We start from the raw sequence: 23,054 nt of genomic DNA, 5'->3' as shown, positions 1-23,054 counted from the left end.
AAGGTACATTGGTGACATTGTTTCCAAAATAAAGAGGAATCATTTTTCCAGTTTGACCTATTAGTCCAGAGAAGCTGGTGTTACAAGTGTTACTGAGACAAATATTTGCTCAAGTTTTGTTCTCACTCTTGCTGTGGTAGAACATTGTGTCCATGCACTGAAATGCCAGGTGTAGACAAATGGCACATTCTTCAGACTTGGGAAGTTGGTAATTTGCTAGAATATCTTGATTTTTTCTTGATTTAACCATGCATTAGGAAATGCAGTAAATAGCGTGAACAATACAGACTTAAAGTTCACTGCACATAACAAAATTGCTAAAACTTACTCAGCATTTACTATTGGTGTCCTTTATTGAATATTTATTGGGCACTTTGTGCCCAGAACGGTTCTGGGTGCCAGCAATCCAATTGTGAACACAACAGATAAAAAATTACTATACTCTGGACTTTTCGTTTTAATGGCACCATTCTTGGTATATTTTATCTTATGTAGTTGTCAAAACTGTCCCCATTTTTCAGAGAAAGAAACTGATGCTTCGAGGGTAAGCGTCATACTGGAGCTAATAAGTGGCAGAGCCAGGCCTCATATGTGAGCAGTCTGGCTCCAGATTCTGTTCTGTTCCATGAAACTATGAGCTGGTTGCCTAGTTAGTTTCTAATTGACCAAATCAGCAAGCAGTTACAGAAGTCATATGTAGTCATAGAACTATATATACTTTGGAATAAAACTAAATGGAATAGGGAGAGCAAAAAACTTTTTTATTCAGAAACTCAGATGAAAAGAGTTTGAGAACTCTTCCCTCAGTGTCTGTAAAGACTGTCTTTTTTTTCTGGAAAGACAGCAAGTGGCACATTGTTTCTCTTCTGTATTCCAGCCAGAAAGAGGAACCAGATGTCTAACTCCCCAGCTAATACTTCTTCTTAATTATATAAAACGATCCTACTTAACACAGAAGCAGTATGTTGTACTGGTTAAAACAACATGGGCTTTAGAATCAGGGTGGGGTTTATTTTGGATGTGTGGCACGTGTTAACCTAACCACTAATCTTCAGTTTCCTCTTCTGTAGATAATAGTCCTACTTAGTGCATGAGGTCATTCTGATCATTAAATAAGAATATCAGTGCCTTGGGGCGCCTGGGTGGCTCAGTCGGTTACAGTTACGTGTCTGACTTCGGCTCAGGTCACGATCTCATGGTCTGTGAGTTCGAGCCCTGCATCGGGCTCTGTGCTGACAGCTTAGAGCCTGGAGCCTGTTTCAGATTCTGTGTCTCCCCCTCTCTCGGACCCTCCCCCATTCGTGCTGTGTCTCTCTCTGTCTCAAAAATAAATAAACGTTAAAAAAAAATAATAATAAAAAAAAAGAATATCAGTGCCTGATACATAAAATAGTTCTCTGAAAATTTATTATGGGGAAATTTTTCTCCATAGTGAAACATTAATGTGAAGGTTTTTTTCCTCCCAGTTTAGCTGTTTCTCTGCAAGTCTAGTTTATTCTCTCTTCAGTAAGATCAAGGGTCGCTGCTCATGATTGAAAAACCCCATTATAAACTGATGTATCTAATTTAAACCTAGAATGTGTTAGAGCCTAGCATGGAGCTGTTTACAATTGTTAGCTTGTCTTTTTTTTTGTTTGTTTGTTTTGTTTAAATTGTGGGCACCCTTCTGTGTACTTCCCTGCCTCTAATCCATCAGCAGGCTGGGTTAGTTTCACCTCCCATAAATTTGGTGCATAAATTTCAGTCACCACTGCTATGGCTTAAGTACCCATCACCATTTGCCTAATGTGCCAGCTGGTGTCCCAGCTCTTGGCCCTTCTAATCTGTTCTACCCATGCTGGTCAGGGTGATCTTTACAGAACATCGATATGATCATATCCCAAGCTTGCTTGAAACCTTTTCATGGGTTCCCATTGCTGTTAGAGTAAATTCCAGTCTTCTAACGCTCTCTCTGAGCTGGCCCTTGTTTACCTCTCCAGTTTGATCTTTTACCATTCTTCCCCTGCCTCATTCCTTCTACTACACCAGCCTTGTATCATTTCTCAAACTGTGTTCTTTTTTGCTCTAAGATTGTGTTGTCCAGTTTGCTAGGCACACATGGCTGTTGAGCCCTTCAAATGTGGCTGGCGTGACTGAGCAGCTGAGTTTTTAATTTAACTTAAATTTTTTTTAACGTTTATTTAATTTTTGAGAGAGAGACAGAATATGAGCAGGGGAGGAAGAGAGAGAGGGAGACACAGAATCCAAAGCGGGCTCCAGGCTCCGAGCTGTCAGCACAGAGCCCGATGCGGGACTTGAACTCACAAGCTGTGAGATCATGAGCTGAGCTGAAGTCAGACGCTTAACTGACTGAGCTACCCAGGCACCCCACTTAATTTTTTTTTTTTTTTTTTAACAGAGCAAGCAGGGGAGTGGAGCAAAAGGGCACGGAGCCCAACACCGGGCTCCATCCCACGACCCTGGGATCATGACATGAACTGAAATCAAGAGTTGAACACTCAACCAACTGAGCCACCCAGGCACCCCTTAACTTAATTTTAATTAATGTAATTACAAATCTCCGTACGTAGCTGGTGGCTACCATATTGGACAGTACAGCTTTAAGGTTTCAGCATGTGCTCTCCTGCTTGCCTTGGAGCACTCTCTTAACTCTTCGTGGCTAATTGCTACTCACCCATCATACTGAAATCTATTTCTTCTGCAGGGAGGCCTTTTCTGACCCATCAACCTAAATTAGGAAATCTCGTGTTATTCTGTCTCATAGCCCCTGTACTTTTCCTACATAGTACAGAATGACAAAGTGGCATTGTTCGTTTTTCCAACTTACCTGTTATCTCCCCACTTAAAAGCAAGGTTCATGTCTCATTTGTTACCAGTGTATAACCAGCTTCCAGCACTGGGCCTGGCGCGTAGTAGGTTTTTGGTACATCCAATGAATGAACCTTCTGAAACGTCTGCGTTTTCAGTTCTTGGGAAAAGTTCACAGAATGGTGTCTCTGTCTGGGCACTGTCACATTCTGAAAGGTCTCAGAACAGATGCGTTCTAGGCACTGGTGGAAGAGGCACAGGACCTATATGCAGGTGTCTGTCTTGGGGAGGTCTTAGGTGTTAGTAGATGTAGTGCTCTTGCAGGGATACAATGTAGGTTTTTTAGGCTGTGCCTTATGCAGTTTGTTACATGTAAGCTTAGACCTAAGTTCCCCAAATGATTAATTACATATATCATCTCAAAGCATTGTGCCTGATAAATAATATTTATATTATATATTATATATTTCTATATATATTTATACATATAGAAATATAATTATATATATATATAAATAGTATTCGTTCAGATGCTAATTGACAATTCTTTGGAAACTGCAGCATTATAGCATAATGATAGAAGAGAAGTTTCTGCTTCACAGGCGTGGGTGGAGGTGTTGGGGAGCAATCCTGGCGGTCGTTAGACAACACTTATAAACACAAGTTGTTTGGGGCGCCTGGGTGGCGCAGTCGGTTAAGCGTCCGACTTCAGCCAGGTCACGATCTCGCGGTCCGGGAGTTCGAGCCCCATGTCAGGCTCTGGGCTGATGGCTCAGAGCCTGACGCCAGTTTCCGATTCTGTGTCTCCCTCTCTCTCTGACCCTCCCCCGTTCATGCTCTGTCTCTCTCTGTCCCAAAAATAAATAAACGTTGAAAAAATAAATAAATAAATAAACACAAGTTGTTTTAAGAGGAAATTTTGGAGGTGCCTGGCTGGTTCAGTCAGTAGAGCATGCAACTCTATCTCAGGGTTGTGAGTTCAAGCCCCACGTTGAGCGTAGAGCGTATTTTAAAAAATATATAGCAAATTTTGAATAGGGCAACAGATTCCTCCTCCCCCTGCAAATTTTCAAAAATGACCAGAAAAGGGGCACGTAGGTGGCTCAGTCAGTTGAGTGTCCAGCTCTTGGATGTCAGCTCAGGTCATGATCCCAGGGTCGTGAGATTGAGTCCTGTGTTGGGCTCCACACTGAGCATGGAGCCTGCTTAAGATTCTCTCTCTCTGCCCTTCTCTCTTTCTCTCTCTCTCTCTCTGTCTCGCAAATTAAAAAAAAAAAAAAATTCAGGAATGGAAACAATTCTGAAGTAAAAGCCCACTTGGAACTGATGGTTTATTAGGCACTATCTGATTTTTATTTATTTATTTATTTTTTTTACCCAGTTTGACTGCAGTTCTTTTGCTGGTCTTAATGAGTCGTGTCTGAAAAGGATTGTTTTCCCAAGAGCTTAGCTGTTTCTGGAAGAGAGGAAATAATGGTGGTAGGGGACGGGGAGCAGGAAGGAGAAAGTAAGCACGGTTACTTTTTGAAATTGTGAGAAAGGCAGAGTTAGTTCCATGATGTGTAATTACACGTTTATAGGTGGATTCTGAGGAGCCAGTCTTTGAAGCTGTCATCAACTGGGTGAAGCACGCCAAAAAGGAGCGAGAAGAATCCTTACCTGACCTGCTGCAGTACGTCCGGATGCCCCTGCTGACCCCCAGGTACATCACAGACGTCATAGATGCTGAGGTAAGTCAGGCAAAACACACGGGATCAAAAACCATGAGTCTCTCTTGCAGCTTAGTATTATGTACTTCAAATTGGTTATTCACTGTAGGCACGGAGTCTCCTGGTTAGCGTCTCTAGGAGGGCCAGAGAGGATGGTGCTAGGTGGTCTCCAGATAATTGGTTGGCAAGTTATCCTTCTGGAAATGGAAATCTATGGTTTAATTTTCTGTTTTCTTGTCTTTTTGGTTGCTATGCCCCTGTGTTTCACGAAAGCAACATCAGATGACAAATGTCCCCTTCTCTATCAAACATAAATTGTTCCAAATTGCCCTGAAAAAGATGCTTTGCTTATCAAATGTCTTTATTTTTGACCTCTTGTGAAACGCAACACCAAAGTAATTTGATGCATTCTTATATGAATTTAGGTTATACTGTGTGTGTTTGTTTATTTTTCTTTACTTACTTGTTTGTTTTTTATGCTGTTTATTTATAAAAGTGTTTCTCCAACACAAGCTCTTTGTGTGTGGTATGTTTTCACGGTTTTTACCATATGTATCACCTGTTTACCTAGACTGTACTTTGGGCGAACACTGCTGTTTAGCACATAGGTAAAGCCCAGGTCAGTGAATGCATTCCTTCCTCTGGCCCAGCCTCAGACCTCTTTGAGAGTTAACTACAAACACAGTTTTCCAGTTCACATTAGAAAAGTTGCAGGCTGATTAGTGTCACATGTCAAACTCACTTTCTCATATTTGTAATTTCTTTCTAACAATTCATATTGCCGTTGTGTCTGTTTCCTTATATTGTGGTTCACAGCCCAGACTCTCGAGTCAGACTCAGGAGACTGAAATCCTGTATTCACCACTCATCCTGGAGTGGGGGAACCTGGCCTCACTCCCCTTCTCCCTCTGAGCTCCTCTAGGGCTCCTCACTGGCTGAGCCGAGCCAGAAGTCAGAGGGCATGGGGACCCTACGACGTAGTTCACGTAGGCCAGTCTTCCAAGCCAGAGAGTAGAGTGAAGAAGGATGTGGAGTGAATTAGGTTACGAAGGAGAGCTGCCCAGTACAGAGCTCCGTCAGGGGAGACCTAGGCATCGTGACAGTGTTGTGAACATTTGGGAAAGTATTTCAGGCAAGATTTACTCCTCCCTGTCATCCCAGGAATTAACAGTAGCCTTTTGGTTTTCCCTTAAAATTTTTGTTAGCTATTACATACTTGTGTTCGTGTAATCACTGGAAGGATGTACAGACAAACTAATTAAAATAGTTACTGCCTAGTGCCGAGGTAGATAGGGAATACTTCTCAGTATATCTTTTTATGTCATTTGATTTTTGAACCATGTAATAATATATTGTCTATTAAAAAAAATTTTTTTAATCATTTCTGGAAGCCAGCAACGTAGTTATTACCAGCAGCCCTCTTGGAACCACAGGGCTTTAGAAACTGGTTTTCTATATCAAGAAGTGAATTCTTATGTGTGCCATTTATACTCGTAATATTAAAGACGTGACCCCTGTGGCTCACTTTACTGCCTGCTGTATTTCAGCCTTTCATCCGCTGTAGTTTACAGTGCAGGGATCTAGTTGATGAAGCAAAGAAGTTTCATCTGAGACCTGAACTGCGAAGTCAGATGCAGGGACCCAGGACGAGGGCTCGTCTAGGTAAGCTGGCATCTTGGCAGAAGGAGGGATATTTTTCAGCTACCCCTTGCCAGGTGGCATGATGTAGTTGAACATTCTGTAAGAAATACAAAGACCTGTTTTAGACCTGTTTTTAACCTTTTAGAAAGGGTGTCACCTTGGACAAGTCACTTTGCCACCCTGAGCTCTACTATAAACCGAGGATACCTTCCCTATCTATTTCCCATAACTATTTGGAGGATTGAATGGAATCAAGTGTGTAAAAGCATCTTCTAAATTGTCAAATATTATGCAGGTTATTATTTCAAGATATTTGGAGTCTTGTGAATTAGAAATTATTTCAAATACCAAGTAGTAGTTTTCTCATTCTGGATGAAAAGAGGAAGGAAAGGCAGCAGCATAGTATAAAGTTCAGGAGTGACATGTAGTACTTAAGAACCTGGAGCCAGGACTCTGGAGCTGGTGTGGGTGCAGATCCCAGCTTACCACTTACTAGGTGTATTAACTTTGGCAAGAAACTTAACCTCCCTGTGCGTCAGTTGCCTCCTCTGTAAAGTGGGCATCATCACAGCTCCCGCCTCAGAGGTTGTTCTGAAGAGTAAATGAAGTAATGTATGTAAAAGGGTTAAAAGAGTTCTTGGCACATCACAAGTGCTGTGCACATTAGCTGTTGTTTTAGCAAGGAGGCTTAGGTGCAGATCTCAGCCCCACCAATGACAGGCTGTATGGCCTTGGGTAAGGTATCAGTTTATCTGAGCCTGTGCTTCTGCCTCTAAAGTGAGGGTCCGAGCATCTTATCTCACTGTGTTGTTACGGAGAGTAAACAGGATAGTGTATGTAAGATGCCTGACATTTTAGCCGACAGGTGGTAAGACTCAGATATTACCTTACTTCTGTTTCCTGTCCTCCGTATTTTGCTGTCGTAGGTTATAAATGATATATGGGGTGGCATTTTGTTTTTGTTGCTTTCTGTTTTTTCCCTGACTGTGGATTCAGCCCTGCCAAGGTATTAAATTATAATTAAGCTGTTCACTGATTGCTTTAAGTAGAATGATGATTTGTCTCCTATATATATGCTTTTAATTTAAATCCAAGTTAGTTAACATCTTGTAATAATGTTTCAACATCCCCTATATTTTTGATGGCATAAGTACCATATGTCAACATAGAAATTTTAGAAACACAGAGAAGCAAAAAATAAATAAAAATCATCCATAATCCTACCACCCAGAGATGTTGCTTTGTTTGGGGTTTTGTTTTTTTTTTTTTTTTAAGGGGACTCAGAGAAGAAGTAGTAAATGATACTGTTCTACTAATTCCTGCAGGATGACAACATGTGGTCTGTATCTCATACTATATACAGGGATACGTATATAGTATTCAATCTATCAACAAGATAGATTGAAGGACTAAGCATGAAAAACCATGGTAATATTAGAAGTTAGAGGAAAATATTTGTATAACTTTTGGGTGGGAGCCTTTTTTTTTTTTCTATTTTTAGTTGTAAAATTTACCATCTTAACCATTTTTTTTTTAATTTTTAATTTTTTTTTAACGTTTTTTTATTTATTTTTGAGACAGAGACAGAGCATGAACGGGAGAGAGGCAGAGACAGAGGGAGACACAGAATCGGAAGCAGGCTCCAGGCTCTGAGCCATCAGCCCAGAGCGCGATGCGGGGCTCGAACTCACGGACCGTGAGATCGTGACCTGAGCTGAAGTCGGACGCTTAACCGACTGAGCCACCCAGGCGCCCCCATCTTAACCATTTTTAAGTGTACAGTTCAGTGATGCCTGGGGGGCTCAGTCGGTTAGGTGTCCAACTCTTGATTTTGGTTCAGGTCATGATCTCACAGTTTATGGGTTTGAGCCTTGCATCGGGCTCTTTGCTGATGTGCGGAACCTGCTTGGGATTCTCTCCCTCTCTCTCTGCCCCTGCCCCCTCTCAAAAATAAACGTTTAATGTATATATATTTTTTTTCACATTGTTATACAGCCAATCTCTAGAACTCTTTTCATCTTACAAAACTAAAAAGTCCATACCCAGATGGTAGCCACGCTTGTGGTGAGTGCAGCATAATGTATAGAGTTGTCAAACCACTATTTGTGCACCTGAAACTCATGTAGCATTGTGTGTGAAGTGTCCTCAAAAAAAATAATAAAAAACAAATAAACCAAAAAAAAACCACCCCAGGAACCATATAAATCAACAAGAAAAATACCAACACAATAGAAAATTGGCATGAAAGACTTATAGTAGCCCACTGAAGCTGAAATACAAGTGAACAATGAACATTTGAAAATATAGTTCATTACCAGGTCTAGAAATGAAGGTTAGAACAAGTTATTTTTTAAGTTTGTTTGTTTATTTTTGAGAGAGACAGAGAGTGCAAGCAGGGAAGGGGCAGAGAAAGAAGGGCACAGAAGATCCAAAGCGGGCTGTGTGCTGACAGCAGAGAGCCCCATTCAGGGCTGGAACTCATGAACCATGAGATCATGACCTGAGCTGAAGTCAACACTTAACTGACTGAGCCACCCAGGCGCCCCTTAGAATAAGATATTTATTGAAGTGGAAGATACTAAAAATATTTCCGGGCGCCCCAGTGGCTCAGTCAGTGGAGTATCTGACTCTTAATTTTGGCTCAGGTCATGATCTCAAAGTTCGTGGGATTGAGCCCTACATCGGGCTGCACTGAGAGTGCAGAGCCTGCTTGGTGTCGCACACTATGAGTCTGGAGTTCTCTCTTTTCCAGCAAGAGAGCGGATGCAGAATTGAATACAAAAGAGGCTATTGCCCGGGAGGAGACAAGAGCCCCTAACAGGGCTTTCATCTCCGTATTTATTGAGCGCTCAAGCTCTTGCACGTGGTGAACGTGAAGAAAACAATCAGATAGTAATCATTAACTTGTGTGTGTAAGAAGCAAAGGGTCTGGGGGAGCAAGTGGAGTTTGTTCGCAAGGTACATTGGCACTAGATGGAAAGTAATTTCCTGCAGGTGATATAACGAGCTGCTCCTGATCCCATTACAGTATCTTGCTAGCTAACCTTAGGCGCTTTCACCCTGTGGTGGTGACTTTCCACCCTAAGCTTTTTTTCTAACCCATTTATGTGAGTAGAACCTATTTCCCCCACAGCTTGGGATTCTCTGTCCCTCCCTTCCTCTCTCTCTCTCTCTCTCTCTCTCTCTCTCTCTCTGTCTCTCTGTCTCTCTGTCTCTCTAAATAAACTTTTTTTTTTTTTTAAGTGAATACTCTTTATGTCCCATCTGGGAATCTGTACTATAGAAATAGTTCCAGGATGGGGCGTCTGGGTGGCTCAGTTGGTTAAGCATCCAGCTTCTGGTGCATCCAGCTTCTGCTGAGATCATGATCTCTCTGCTTGTGAGTTCGAGCCCCGCATCAGGCTCTGTGCTGACATCTCGGAGCCTGCAGCCTGCTTCAGATTCTGTGTCCCCCTCTCTCTGCCCCTCCCCAGCTCACATTCTGTCTCTGTCTCTCTCTCTCTCTCTCTCTCTCTCTCTCTCTCCTCTCTCTCTCTCTCTCTCTCTCAAAAATAAATAAAACCTTTTTTAAAAATTTAAAAAAAAAAGAAATATTTCCAGGAAAAAAGGGAAACAACCTGAATTCCATCTGAAGAAGAATGAATGGTTGACTGAATTATAGTACAACTGAAGCATAGAATATTATAAAACTATTAAAAGCATTGAGTCAGACATGTGTAGCTGGACAGACTAACTGGGTATATACTAAGTTGGGGGTACTTTTCATTGGGGAAAAAAAGGCAAAAACTCCGATATATGTACTATATATGTATATGTTTTCATGATTATAAACAAAGGATATGTATGCAAGGATAAACACCTTTAACAAGATGGGATTGCAGGAGAATATTTTTACCGTTGTTTTATTTATATACTTCTGTGTTATTACCACAAATGTGTGGTTACCTTTGTTATTTAAAAAATAATAAAAAATAGATATTCTTTCAATACTATGTGAGCCAGTATATAGTGGAAATCATCTGGTACAGAAGAAAAGACACTTTGCTTCCTTTGATTTCGACTCCCAATGCTATTACTCTAGTAACTTGCTTTTTGAATCTGGACAAGTCCTTTAACTTCTCTGGATTACCATTTCTTCTGTATATCAGGGGAGTTAAATTCAAACCACTGAGGTTCTTTCCAATACAGAAGATAACATTTCTTTTTTGCAGAGCCAGTGTCCCAGAGAGAACTCAATAGCACTTCCTAGCTGCTTGTTAAATTGAACTAAAGCCAATGAAAATTTGTGTGAACCAGCAAACCAGAAGACTTTTTGGAGATAGATTTTCTGCATTTCTCTGTACTGGCAGGAGAAGGTGCCCGCCTGCTTAGAGAACTTGCTTATTGCCCTGATCTTGAAAGATTAGGATTCTACATGCCCTTATAATTTTGAGGTTATTTTTCAGAAGTTCCAGAAAAGAAATTCTGAAGCTATTTCTAATTCCCTTTTTTTTTTTAATGTTTATTTATTTAGTTTGATAGCAAGAACGAAGAGAGGCAGAGAGACAGGAGAGAGAGAATCCCAAGCAGGCTCTGTGCTGTCAGTGTAGAGCCCTATCAGGGCTCAGACTCATGAACCGTGAGATCATGACCTGAGCCAAAACCAAGAGTTGGCTGCTTAACCAACTGAGCCACCCAGGCACTCCAAGTAGATTCTTTTTTTTTTTTTTTTTAATTTATTTTTAAGAGTGCGCGTGTGCGCGCGCACACACACACACACACACACACACACACGGGTCGGGGAGGGGCAGAGAGAGAGGAAGAGAGAGAATCCTGAGCAGGCTCTGCACTGTCAGCTCAGAGCCCGACTCAGGGCTTGATCCCAGAAACTGTGAGACCATGACCTGAGCCGAACTCAAGACTCGGATGCTTAACCGACTGAGCCACCCACGAGCCCCTCTTCTTATTTTAGCATCTCCTTATGAGCTCCTTAGGAAGTAAATTGTTCCTGCCTATCATGTCTTCTGCCCATCTCTATTCATAGAGGTTGCTAAACCAGCTACCAGGATAACTCTTCTGCATACAGCATAAGGAAATTAAATTTACAGCAACATAAAAATAGCTTGCCAAATCATGTGTGAGGATTCTCTTTTAGTTATTTACCTCTTAGCCATTACTTTCTCACAGAAGATATAATGGAAATTGCAATTCCTAATTTGTCACAGTCTCCTTTTCTGAGCTAAAGATCAATACGTATGGCAATGTAGTCTCTGAACCGTGTTATTTTAGCAAGCTTGCAGTCTGTCTGCTGTATTCCTCTAACATCACACCACAGCACACACACAACTCCTAATCCCTCCCCCCACAAATAATGACCATGGCATTGTCAAGATGCCTCAGTTTTACTAATGTGCTTTTTCACACTGTTTCTGTCAGGTGTTTTATTGATTGACTGATTGATTATGTATTGATTTTGAGAGAGAGCGTGAACTGAGTAGGGACAGAGAGGGAGAGAGAATCCCAAGCAGGCTCTGTGCTGTCAGCATGGAGCCTGACATGGGGCTCAACTTCACAGACTGTGAGACCATGACCTGAGCCAAAACCAAGAGCAGCCAGGCACCAGCCAGGCACTCCCTGTCAGGTGTTTTAGACATATCTTCCTCGTTGGAAAGATAAAAATCTAACAAGTCCCTCCCACCCCCATTCATTGGCAAAGAACAAACAGGCTTTCTTCCAGTCAATCCTTTGACTAGCTCTTTTCACATTAGTTAGGTTGTTAAAGTAGTGGTCCCCAAGTTAGGGTCCGAAGACATTAGAACACTGGAGTTCTTCCAGGAGAGGAAGACTTTCTAGGCAAAAGCAATACAAGAAACCACAAAGGAAAAGGTAGTGTATTTGACTAAATGAAAATGCGCAACATTCTGAGACAAATTAGGAAAATAGATTTGCTACAACCACAGCAAAGGGTTAAATTTATTTGTATGTAAAGAGCCCAGTAAAAATGCATGGGAGGAACACTAAAGACTTGAGTGTTCAGTTTACAGAGGGGGAGGTACAATTGACTACTAAATATAAGGGGGGAAATGCGACATAATTACTAATAGAGTCTTATTAGTAATAAAGTAAGAATTAAAACAATAAATACAATTTTTTTGCCTACCATAGCACCAGAGATTAAAAAAAAACAATATCCAGCTACAGAGAGTAGAATGAATTGGCATATATATGAATTGGCATATATGTTGGTGGCCATATAAATTGTTTTAAGCCTCAGAAAGTAATTTTATAATTTTTATTAAAAGGTTTTTTTTTTTTTTCAGTTCATGTTCTTCACTCCAGCAACCTCCCAATGCTGTATTAAGAAAATAACTGGGGGCACCTGAGTGGCTCAGTTGGTTGAGCATCTGACTTTGGCTCAGGGCATGATTTCACGGCTCCTGGGTTCGAGCCCCATGTCGGGCTCTGTGCTGACAGCTCAGAGCCTGGAGCCTGCTTCAGATTCTGTGGCTTCCTCTCTCTCTCTGCTCCTCCCCTGTTCATGCTCTGTCTCTCTCTGTCTCAAAAATAAATAAACGTTAAAAAAAATTTTTTTTTAAAAAAAAGAAAAGAACTGGCAGGGCACCTGGATGGCTCAGTCAGTTAAGCATCTGACTTTGGCTCGGGTCAGGATCTCGCAGTTCGTGGGTTCGAGCCCTGCATCAGGCTCTGTGCTGACAACTTAGAGCCTGGAGCCTGCTTCAGATTCTGTGTCCTCCTCTCTGCCCCACTCATGCTTGTGCTCTTATCTCTCTCTGCCTTTCAAAAATGAGTGAACATTAAAAAAAAAAAAAAAACAAACTGGCATTTCGGGGCACCTGCATGGCTCTGTTGGTTCAGCGAACAAGTCTTGGTTTCAGATCAGGTGATGGTCTCACGGTTGGAGGGATCAAGCCCTGAGTTGGGCTCTGAGCTGACAGTGCAGAGCCTACTTGGGATTCATTTTCTCTCTCTCTCTCTCTCTCTCTCTCTCTCTGTCTGTCTCTCTCTCTTTCTCTCTCTCTCTCTCTCTTCCTCTCCCCTGCTCACACATGCACTCTGTCTTTGCCTCTCTCAAAAATAAAAATAAACATTTTTTTTGGAAAAAAAAAAAGCTACACAGTCTAAATAAAGACTAAACTCCTATCTGTTCAGGGGTGCCTGGGTGGCTCAGTCGGTTGGGTGTCCGACTTCAGCTCAGGTCATGATCTCATGCTTTGTGAGTTCGAGCCCCACGTTGGGCTCTGTGCTGACAGCTCAGAGCCTGGAGCCTGCTTCGGATTCTGTGTCTCCCTCTCTCCCTACCCCTCTCCTGTTCTCTCTCTCTCTCTCTCTCTCTCTCTCAAAAATAAACATTAAAAAAAATTAAGATTATATCTGTTCAGTGTGAAAACGCTGGTGCTCTCATATTGTCAAAAGCTCTGTTGGTACTTACATGTAATTCCAGCAGTACCAGCAAGTTAATTACTTAGATGCAGCTCGGTAGACAGTGTTTCAAACCACAAGATCTGGGGCACCTGAGTGGCTTAGTGGGTTAAGCGTCCGACTTGGCTCAGGTCATGATCTCATGGTCCATGAGTTCAAGCCCCACGTTGGGCTCTGTGCTGACAGCTCGGACCCTGGAGCCTGCTTCCAATTCTCTGTCTCTCTCTCTCTCTCTCCCCCTCCCTCCCCCGCTCATGCTCTGTCTCTCTCTGTCTCAAAAATAAATAAACATTAAAAAAAAAAAAAAACCCAGGGGTTCCTGGGTGGCTCAGTTGGTTGGGCGTCCAACTTCGGCTCAGGTCATGATCTCACAGTCCGTGAGTTTGAACCCTGTGTTGGGCTGTGTGCTGACGGTTCAGAGCCTGGAGCCTGCTTCTGATTCTGTGTCTCCCTCTCTCTCTGTGCCTCCCCTGCTCATGCTCTGTTTCTTTCTGTCTCAAAAATAAATAAAAACATTTAAAAAACACACACACACAAGATCTGTCATGGGAAAATAATGAAAAGAGTCCTTCATGACAAAGACGTTTGGAACCAATGGTCTAGGACCCCAGGCATTTAGAACCATAAAATCCCTGAGTGCCTCATGCTGATACATTTGTCCAAGTTCCACTGTAAACATATAGTTCCCAGAATGTTATGGAGAAACTTTCAGCTAAGAGGAAGCACTGTCAGTTTTCTGGGTTTTGTAACACAGTCTAAGTATTTCTTACCTGTTTCTATGTCCCATCCTTCAGAAGCTGCCTGAGTGAAATATTATCAAGAAAGTGGTTTTTTCCCCTAGGCTTTTTTTTTTTTTTTAACATTTGAGGAACTTAGAATTTAATGAAACTCAGAACTCATTTTTATGAGTATGTTCTTTTTTTAAAAATGCCTTTTAAATATATAATTTATTGTCAGATTGGTTTCCATACAACACCCAGTGCTCATCTCAACAGGTGCCCTCTGTGCCCATCACCCACTTTCTCCTCTCCCCCATCCTCCCACCAACCCTCCGTTTGTTTTCAGTGCTTAAAGAGATTCTTATGGTTTGCCTCCTTCCCTCTCTGTAACTTTTCTCCTTCTCCCCCTCCCCCCCCCCCATGGTCTTCTGTTAAGTTTCTCAGGGTCCACATATGAGTGAAAACATATGGTATCTGTTTTGCCTGACTTATTTCACTTCGCATAATACTAGGCTTTTGTTTTTTTGTTTCTGGGAATTACATAAAGCAACAGGAATTACAGCTGAAAATCAGCGGGAATTTTTTAAATGTGCAAAGCATAGAAAATGCCTCTCAGTTGCTGTGGAGTATGTTCATTGTGTTAGCCATACAGATACCATCCACTAGTATCCTGTTTACCTACAGAGGGAAATGTGTGTGAATAGAATTGTTTTTGCCTTCTCTATTCAAGTCAGAGGGAGAGAAGCAGTACTGTAAGAAAGGGGTAAATAGGGGAATAGTGCTGCCAAGGAAGAAACAAATACTCTGTGGTCCTGGCCTCTTCCAGCTTGAAGGAATTTTATGCACAAATCAAATAAGCATAATATGAAAAGACCCTTTGTTCAAAGGCTTTGATTTTCTGAAAGGAGCTGACTGCTGAGACTTGCTTATTGGCTCACCTTGGAAAAGGGTCCATTTAACTTTATTTGGCAAGTATACAAGACAGGTGTCCTCTTAAATGAGGTTAAACTTCATGGTTTATGTGTGGGATAGTAAGAAAAATTTCAAACATATACAGAAACAGAAAAATATAATGATTCCCTGTACCCATCACCCAGTTTCAACAGTTATCAACTCATGGCCTATTTTGAAAGAAATCTCAGGATATAATTCCACCCATATATATTATGCTTTTATACGTAGCACTGAAAGAAGGAGCTTTTTAAAAATATATCGGGGCTCCTGGGTGGCTCAGTCAGTTAGGTGTCAGACTTCAGCTCAGGTCACGATCTCACCGCTTATGAGTTCGAGCCCCGCGTCAGGCTCTGTGCTAACAGTTCAGAGCCTGGAGCCTGCCTGGGTTCTGTGTCTGTCTCTCTCTCCTTCCCTCCCCCCGCCCTCAAAAATATAAATAAACATTAAAAAAAATTTTAGATGTATCTAAAACACCATTATCACCCTTAAACACAACCAGTTCTTTATTTTCATCAGATATAAATACCTGTTAGTATTTCCCTAGTTTTTGCTTTTGAACACTTAAGTTTCTCCAATCAGGATCCAGACAAGGTCCACATGTTACATTGAGTTCTTGTCTCTTTATCTCTTAAAAAAAATTTTTTTTAACGCTTGTTTTATTTTTGAGAGACAGACACAGATTGCGAGAGGGGGAGGGGCAGAGAGGGAGGGAGACACAGAATCTGAAGCAGGCTCCAGGCTCCGAGCCATCAGCACAGAGCCCGATGCGGGGCTTGAACTCACAAACTGTGAGATCATGACCTGAGCTGAAGTCAGCCGCTTAAGCGACTGAGCCACCCAGGCGCCCCTAGTCTCTTTTAATCCATAGGCTTTTCCCTCCTACTTTGGTTTTTTCCTTGCAATTTATTTAAGAAACCAAGATGTTTGGCTTCTAGAATTTCCCATATTCTGGATTTTGCTGATTGTATCCATGTAGTGTCATTTAGTGTGTTCTTCTGTCCCCTGTATTGTCTGTAAACTGGTGATTACACTAGAATCTTGGTAAGTTTCAAGATTTGGGTTCAGTTTTTTAGCAAGAATACTTCATAGGTGATGGTTGTATACTTCCTATGTAGCATTATAAAGTAGTATTTTTGTTTTCACCTAATGATTACAGCAGCCACTGATGATAATTGTCAGAACCATTACTTCATCAGGGATGCATCTGTTTTTGGCAGTTTAAAGGTACTCCATTTGTGGGACGCCTGGGTGGCTTAGTTGGTTAAATATTCGACTCTTGATTTGGCCCATGATCTTGCAGTTCGTAGGTTGGAGCCCTGCGCCATCAGCCTGGAGCCTACTTGGAATTCTCTCTCTCTCTCCCTTTCTTTTTGCCCCTTCCCTGCTCATGTGTGCACACATATTCTCTCTCTCTCTCTCTCTCAATACATTTTTTAAAAAGAAAGAAATGTATTCCATTTACTCTTTAAAGTCCAGTTATTTATAATAGTGCCTTGGTCTCTCAAATGTCTTCCTAGTAATTGAATCATACAAAATGCTCCGTTCTTTCCATTCACTTCAGTAGAGCACATTTACAGAGGATTTTCTCAAAAGACTTTGCTCTTTGAAAAGAGGCAAAGGAGGAGATATTTAATACAAGAAGGCTTTACGGGAGAGAGTAAGATATAAAGGACATCAAAATATCTTCTTTGGGAAAACGGAGAAAAAGACTTTCTTTAAAAGCCTGCTGTTATGATGGTGCATCTGGGTGGCTTGGTCAGTTAAGTGTCTGACTCTTGATTTCAGCTCAGGTCATGATCTCACAGTTCGTGGCTTCGAGCCCCACATTGGGCTCTGCATTGACAGTGTGGAGCCTGCTTGGGATTCTGTCTGCCTCTCCCCTGCTAACTCTCTGTCTTTCCAAATAAAGAAACAAACATTTAAGGGGGAAAAAAGCCTGTTACGATTCCCTGGCAGTTGTGATGAATTAGTAGGGAACATGGTCGTATAGTTGACTACATTGGAAAAATAAAAGTTCATGGAAGAGAATTTTAAAAATCTGTTACTTGGAGGGCACCTGGGTGGCTCAGTAGGTTAAGCGTCTGACTTCGGCTCAGGTCATGATCTCATGGTTCATGAGTTCCAGCCCCGTGTGGGGCTCTGTGCTGACAGCTCAAAGCCTGGAGCCTGCTTCACATTCTGTGTCTCCCTCTGTCTCTGCCCCTCCCCACTCATGCTCTGTCTCCCAAAAATAAAAACATTTTAAAAATTACCAAAAAAAGCCTACCACTTGGTCCTTAAACCACAACTTTCCACTTTCTTGAGACAAGGTTAGTAGGAGAATGTTATTTCCCCATTGCAAAAAACTCCCATTTTGAGTTTTACAGCCTGAGAAGGGCAGGGAGCTCCTTTAGCCCCCTGCCTGCACTTAGAACCTCATTTATTATGTCAGCCAGAGGCATGTAGATAGGTTGGAATGGTGTGGTGTGTTCAAGTTTGCCTTCTGGAGTTTAATATTGCCCTGAAATTTTAATTTCAGAGGTCCAGATCCTCAAGAGGTAGAGCCTCAGAAAGAAATAATTTCCTGTTAGGCAGCCTTGTGATGAGTGTCCTATTTCAGATTGCTTCTCTGGGCCACATAAAACAAAATCCTACAACTGTCTCTACTTATGTTTCCCTATGAGTAGTTTCCCAGCTTGGGATGGTGACGTAACCTATCTTTTTCTCTCTTTGTCCTCAGGAGCCAATGAAGTGCTTCTGGTGGTTGGGGGCTTCGGAAGCCAGCAGTCTCCCATCGACGTGGTAGAGAAATATGACCCCAAGACTCAGGAGTGGAGCTTTTTGCCAGTAAGTAATGGTGGAGCCAGTCATTGGGAAAGAGTTTAAATGTCCTCAGTCCCTGACTCTAGATCATATGTAATCCAGCCCTAAAAGTAGCAAAGTCTAGTAATAGTAAGATGCTCCTTACAATAGTGTCATGTACATGGTAGGTTCAGAATCAATTAATCAATCCATCGTTACTGACCATTTGATTAGAAGATTAGACTTCAGAAATATCAATGCCCCCCGTTCCAAAAGAGGAGAAATATCAATCGCCCTGTGTGAAATTAAACTTACCTGACCCACCACTATTTCAGCACCTTCCTGAGCTGTCCGTGTAACTCCCAGCATGCTCCATTGTCATGCTCTGTTAAGCTGAACTCTGTTAAATTATGTTCAATTGAACTAATGTTCACTTGAAGTCTGAAGTTTATATCTTTCTCCCTTTGTATGTCTCTGTTTCAGTGCTGGATGAACAATAATAGTTCTGAGAACATGGAAATCTTTTAATCGGTCCTCCTAACTTTTAGGATATTGGAATCCTGGCCCTTTGATTAGCAGTTGGGGCTACTTTTCTACTTTATAGAAAGATAACAGTCTTTAGCCCAGTGGAACAGGAAGGAATCAGACACTGGATAATGGAAAGACATTAAACTTTTTGGAAGCCTTGGAGAGAGGCAGATGTGGAGAAGGGTTGCATCTTTAAAAGCATCACAACAAGCAAGAGGGTTTGGAGGCCACTTGAGGGTGAACTACTGTCCCAGGGGTTCACAGTGAAGAAGGAGAGGTACATAGATAAAAACAGGGAGGTTAGCAGCAGATAAGGCCTAAGATTTGCATGACTGAAATATTTGTACCTCTTCTCTCCTAAATCCATAGAGCATCACTCGTAAGAGACGTTACGTGGCCTCAGTGTCCCTACATGACCGGATCTATGTAATTGGTGGCTATGATGGCCGTTCCCGCCTTAGTTCGGTGGAATGTCTAGACTACACAGCAGATGAGGATGGGGTCTGGTATTCTGTAGCCCCTATGAATGTCCGACGAGGCCTTGCTGGAGCCACCACCCTAGGAGGTATGCTTGGTGTGCAGGGCAGTGTTTCCGTTTTGTTGGGGCTGGATCAGGGTTCATAACTCTCCTGTTGTCTGGCAGGAGCATGAGGTCAAATATTCCTTTTTGCTTTGGGAAATATTAATGTTACCAAAGCTTTTCAGTATTCATGAGTGTTTCAACACTGACCACAGAGCTGGTAAATCAAGTTCCAGTGTGCCGAGTGGAGAATTGGCACTGGTTATATTTTTGCAAACTCCACCTTTGAAGTCTTTGAGTGCTTTCAAGGATTCCATCTTACCCCGTTCTTTTTAGATGTCTTAACTCTGATGTCTTCCTTATCGATAAGACTTAATTGACTTATCTCATGAAAAAAACACTTTGTTTTTGTTCCCAAACATTTAAAGGACTTGTGGGGAATTTGTAAGGAGAAGAATTAATAGAAATCTCTCATCCTCGTGGTGCCTGGGTGGCTCACTCAGTTAAGTGCCCAACTCTTGCTGTCCACTCAGGTCATGACCTCACAGTTTGTGAGTTCAGGCCCACATCGGGCTCTGTGCTGACAGCATGGAGCCTGCTGGGGATTCTGTCTCTCCCTCTCTTGCCCCTCCCCCACCTTAAAATAAATAAACATAAAAAATTAAAAAAGAAATCTCTCATCCTCTAATAGTCTGTGATTCATTCATTCTGAGCAGATATGATCTACGTGTCTGGAGGCTTTGATGGAAGTAGGCGTCATACCAGTATGGAGCGGTATGACCCAAACATTGACCAGTGGAGCATGCTGGGAGATATGCAAACCGCCCGGGAGGGTGCTGGACTAGTTGTGGCCAGTGGAGTGATCTACTGCCTAGGTATTCAGTCTGGGAGGCGAAGATGAGGGAACTCAATGGGTGGGGACCCCTTTTTATCAAAATGAAGTTCATAGACTTTTTTCAACTAAAACCCTAGTCTATCCCAATATCTTTTCTGTTAACTGAGGTTATCTTTCTCATGGAAGCAGAAATTAGGGTACTATCAGATTTTTCTTTGGATTATTGGAACTCTTGAAGGAGAACTGAAACTATAAGAATTAGTTGAAACACTCTGAGAGAGGCACACTGGGAATGGGCATGAGGGTTTACCAGTCTGTCTGAAATGGTCTCTGCTTTGGTTTTCAGGAGGATATGATGGCTTGAATATTTTAAATTCAGTTGAGAAATATGATCCCCATACAGGACATTGGACTAATGTTACACCAATGGCCACTAAGCGCTCTGGTAAGACACTCATATCTAAAGGAGAGGACAGTCGACTGTGCTGACGAATCTTTACATGTGCAGTGGTGGTGGAGTCAAAGAGGGTGTCAACAAATCAGAGTTGTATTTCTTTCTTCACCGTACACTTCACTCATGTAAAACATAAGTCTGGTTTCATTCTCCTCTTTGCCTGTCTTTTCTCTAAACATAATGAAAATAAAGACGACTAGATTATTCTAAGGCTCTAGTCCACATCCCTCAGCTACTCTAGAACTCAGCTAGCCACCAATGATCATGTTTTGTTTTTAGAATTCTTCTCCTAAGCTTAGTAGTGTTGATTTACTATGCCTTTTTCCCCCCAAGGTGCAGGAGTAGCCCTGCTGAATGACCATATTTATGTGGTGGGGGGATTTGATGGTACAGCCCACCTTTCTTCTGTTGAAGCATACAACATTCGCACCGATTCCTGGACAACTGTCACTAGTATGACCACTCCACGATGCTATGTAGGGGCCACAGTGCTTCGCGGGAGACTTTATGCTATTGCGGGGTAAGGATTTGGAAGCCAGGCTAGAGTCGTCGTGCATCCAGGACAACATGATCCATTCCGAATTTTTGGATCGAGACAGGGTTTGGGTTGGGGGAGACATCTCCAGTGGCAAACTTTAATGTAGGACTGTATGGAGAGGAATAGAAAGTTCATTTTCTTCTTTTGCTTCTTCCCCACTCAGATACGATGGGAATTCCCTGCTGAGTAGCATCGAGTGCTATGACCCTATCATCGACAGTTGGGAAGTAGTGACATCCATGGGAACCCAGCGCTGTGATGCTGGCGTGTGTGTTCTTCGAGAGAAGTGACCGTTGTTGGAGCACCATCCAGAGCTAGTGACCAGTCCAAGGGACAGTTTACAGGAGCGTCAAGGATCCTTTCCAGAATATCTATTTCTCACCGTGTGCACAGGGTGATTACAAGCACCAGGGTGGTGATGATTGTACTTATTTGACACACACTCCACTTTGTGCTGGTAGTTCTCTCTGAGGAGGGTGGGTAACAGACACTCAAGGGAAGACAGTGCACACTGAATGGATCTGAGAGGCCAGGCCATCTCTCCTTGTCCAGAGAGCACTGTCATGTGCTTGGGAGAATCCATATATATGTTGTGCCTCGTGTATTGCAGAGAATTAAGGTGAGTATGACCTACTAGATGTGGACAGTATCCAGCGTATGATTGGAAGGATACCAACTTGAGTAAGCTGGGTAAAATCCAAGTCTTGTTTTCCAGGAATAAATATCTTTCCTAGTCTGCAGGTAACTAGGGGCAACACAGTTCCATTCTGGAGGATAATAGAGGGGAAAGCCCCCTATCAAAACTTGGGGGGCTTGGGGAGAGACCTGGCATTGCCTTAAGGGACAAGGTTGGTGTATCAGAACTGGGTTTAGAATAAGGGAAGTAAACAGAATTTGATGGAACGTGAGTAAACCTAGAACACCGCTGAGGTATAACCTGGAAGACTTAAAAGGGTGTGTTATTGGAAGGATCTTTTAATTTCCCCATGATCTTTCTGGGTGCGCATCTTGGCATTGACAGAGTAAGAATGAACAAATGTTGGGATGAGCAGAGATGGAATAAAGGTGGGAGTTTGGTATGCCTGGGAACAAACTAGAAGTACCTGTGATTTTACAATCGTCTTATTTCCTGCCAGGGCTCATCTCTCCGTGGCAAGGTTTGCCTTGAGTCGGTGAGACACTGTCTGTCTGTGTTGAATCAAATACTACTACACTATTATACTTCATTACTATTTATTTGGGGGTGGGGTGGGGGTGGCAGCAGCGTAGAAATTCAGCTACCTGATTACTGCCCTGTTCTTTTAAGGGCACACTTCTGCTAAGGAGTGGTTTTTACTGCTGTGTTTGGTACAATTAGTCCTTTTCCTACTAGGAGGTTCCGTGACCTGTCCTTAGAGTGGATTTTATTCTTCCTGGGACAGAATAATCAAGGCAACCAAAACTCTTTTGTTAGTTCCAGTACTTGCTACCACCATTTCTGAATTTCTGAGCTACTATTCAAGGCTCCCCTGTGTTACGGAGTGAAATTCTTGGCTTTGTGGGTATTGGGAGTGTGGGGATGTGGTAACCTAAACAAGGATGCACTTTCCCTTTATTCTAAAATTCCATTTTTTTCCTCTTTTCCCGAGTTGTATTGGTGTAAAGAGTTCATTTCCTTTGTATTTTTTTAAGAAAATATTAAAAATCAGTGGTCTCAAGTGCCTATAAGAGAGTTTGTGGCTAACCAACACTGTCTTGCGGATACTTGGGGAGGGGTGGGGGGGACCAGGCAGAGATCGGCTGTATGATCCTGTCTCTTCAACCTCTTCACCTTATGTGTTTGCCAACTGGCCCTACTATGTTTCTTTGCTAGACGCGGGTAAGAGGTAGCCCCTTTACCCTTGTGGAGCTCAGCAGTAAAATATTTACGTGAATTTGTGTATTTATTGACTCCTCTCACACTGGGAGTTTACTTGAAAAGCAAACAGAATAAAGAGGAGTCAGTCTTGAGCTCACTTAGTACCCACTTGAATTTTAGGGTCTTTAGTCACTCCATTCCTTTCTCTGTTTGCTTTGATTTATGGCACCTGATGTAAACAGCCATGCAGAAGGCCTGCACAACTGCAGAAATCCTGACATTCCCAGAGCAAAAGGAAGGGGGAGCCAAAG

At 42.3% G+C, this 23,054-nt stretch overlaps 1 protein-coding gene across 2 annotated transcripts in view; it reads left to right on the top strand.

The window, feature by feature from the left end:
• Positions 1–22,608, top strand: part of KLHL12 (kelch like family member 12) — a 34,220-nt gene extending 11,612 nt beyond the window's left edge. For both annotated transcript variants that reach the window (XM_043568160.1, XM_043568161.1), the window contains exons 5-12: positions 4,389–4,538; positions 6,065–6,179; positions 17,970–18,076; positions 18,929–19,124; positions 19,796–19,954; positions 20,261–20,359; positions 20,702–20,888; positions 21,070–22,608. In XM_043568160.1, the coding sequence (XP_043424095.1) occupies positions 4,389–4,538; positions 6,065–6,179; positions 17,970–18,076; positions 18,929–19,124; positions 19,796–19,954; positions 20,261–20,359; positions 20,702–20,888; positions 21,070–21,196 (1,140 nt within the window). In that variant the 3' untranslated portion in view covers positions 21,197–22,608. The remainder of the gene's footprint in view (positions 1–4,388; positions 4,539–6,064; positions 6,180–17,969; positions 18,077–18,928; positions 19,125–19,795; positions 19,955–20,260; positions 20,360–20,701; positions 20,889–21,069) is intronic.
• The last annotated feature ends 446 nt before the right edge of the window (positions 22,609–23,054 follow it).

Source organism: Prionailurus bengalensis, chromosome E4, assembly GCF_016509475.1.
Source record: "Prionailurus bengalensis isolate Pbe53 chromosome E4, Fcat_Pben_1.1_paternal_pri, whole genome shotgun sequence".
Lineage (NCBI taxonomy): Eukaryota > Metazoa > Chordata > Mammalia > Carnivora > Felidae > Prionailurus > Prionailurus bengalensis.
The sequence above is the reverse complement of the archived record's forward strand: the minus strand, read 5'-3'. Positions and strand labels throughout refer to the sequence as shown.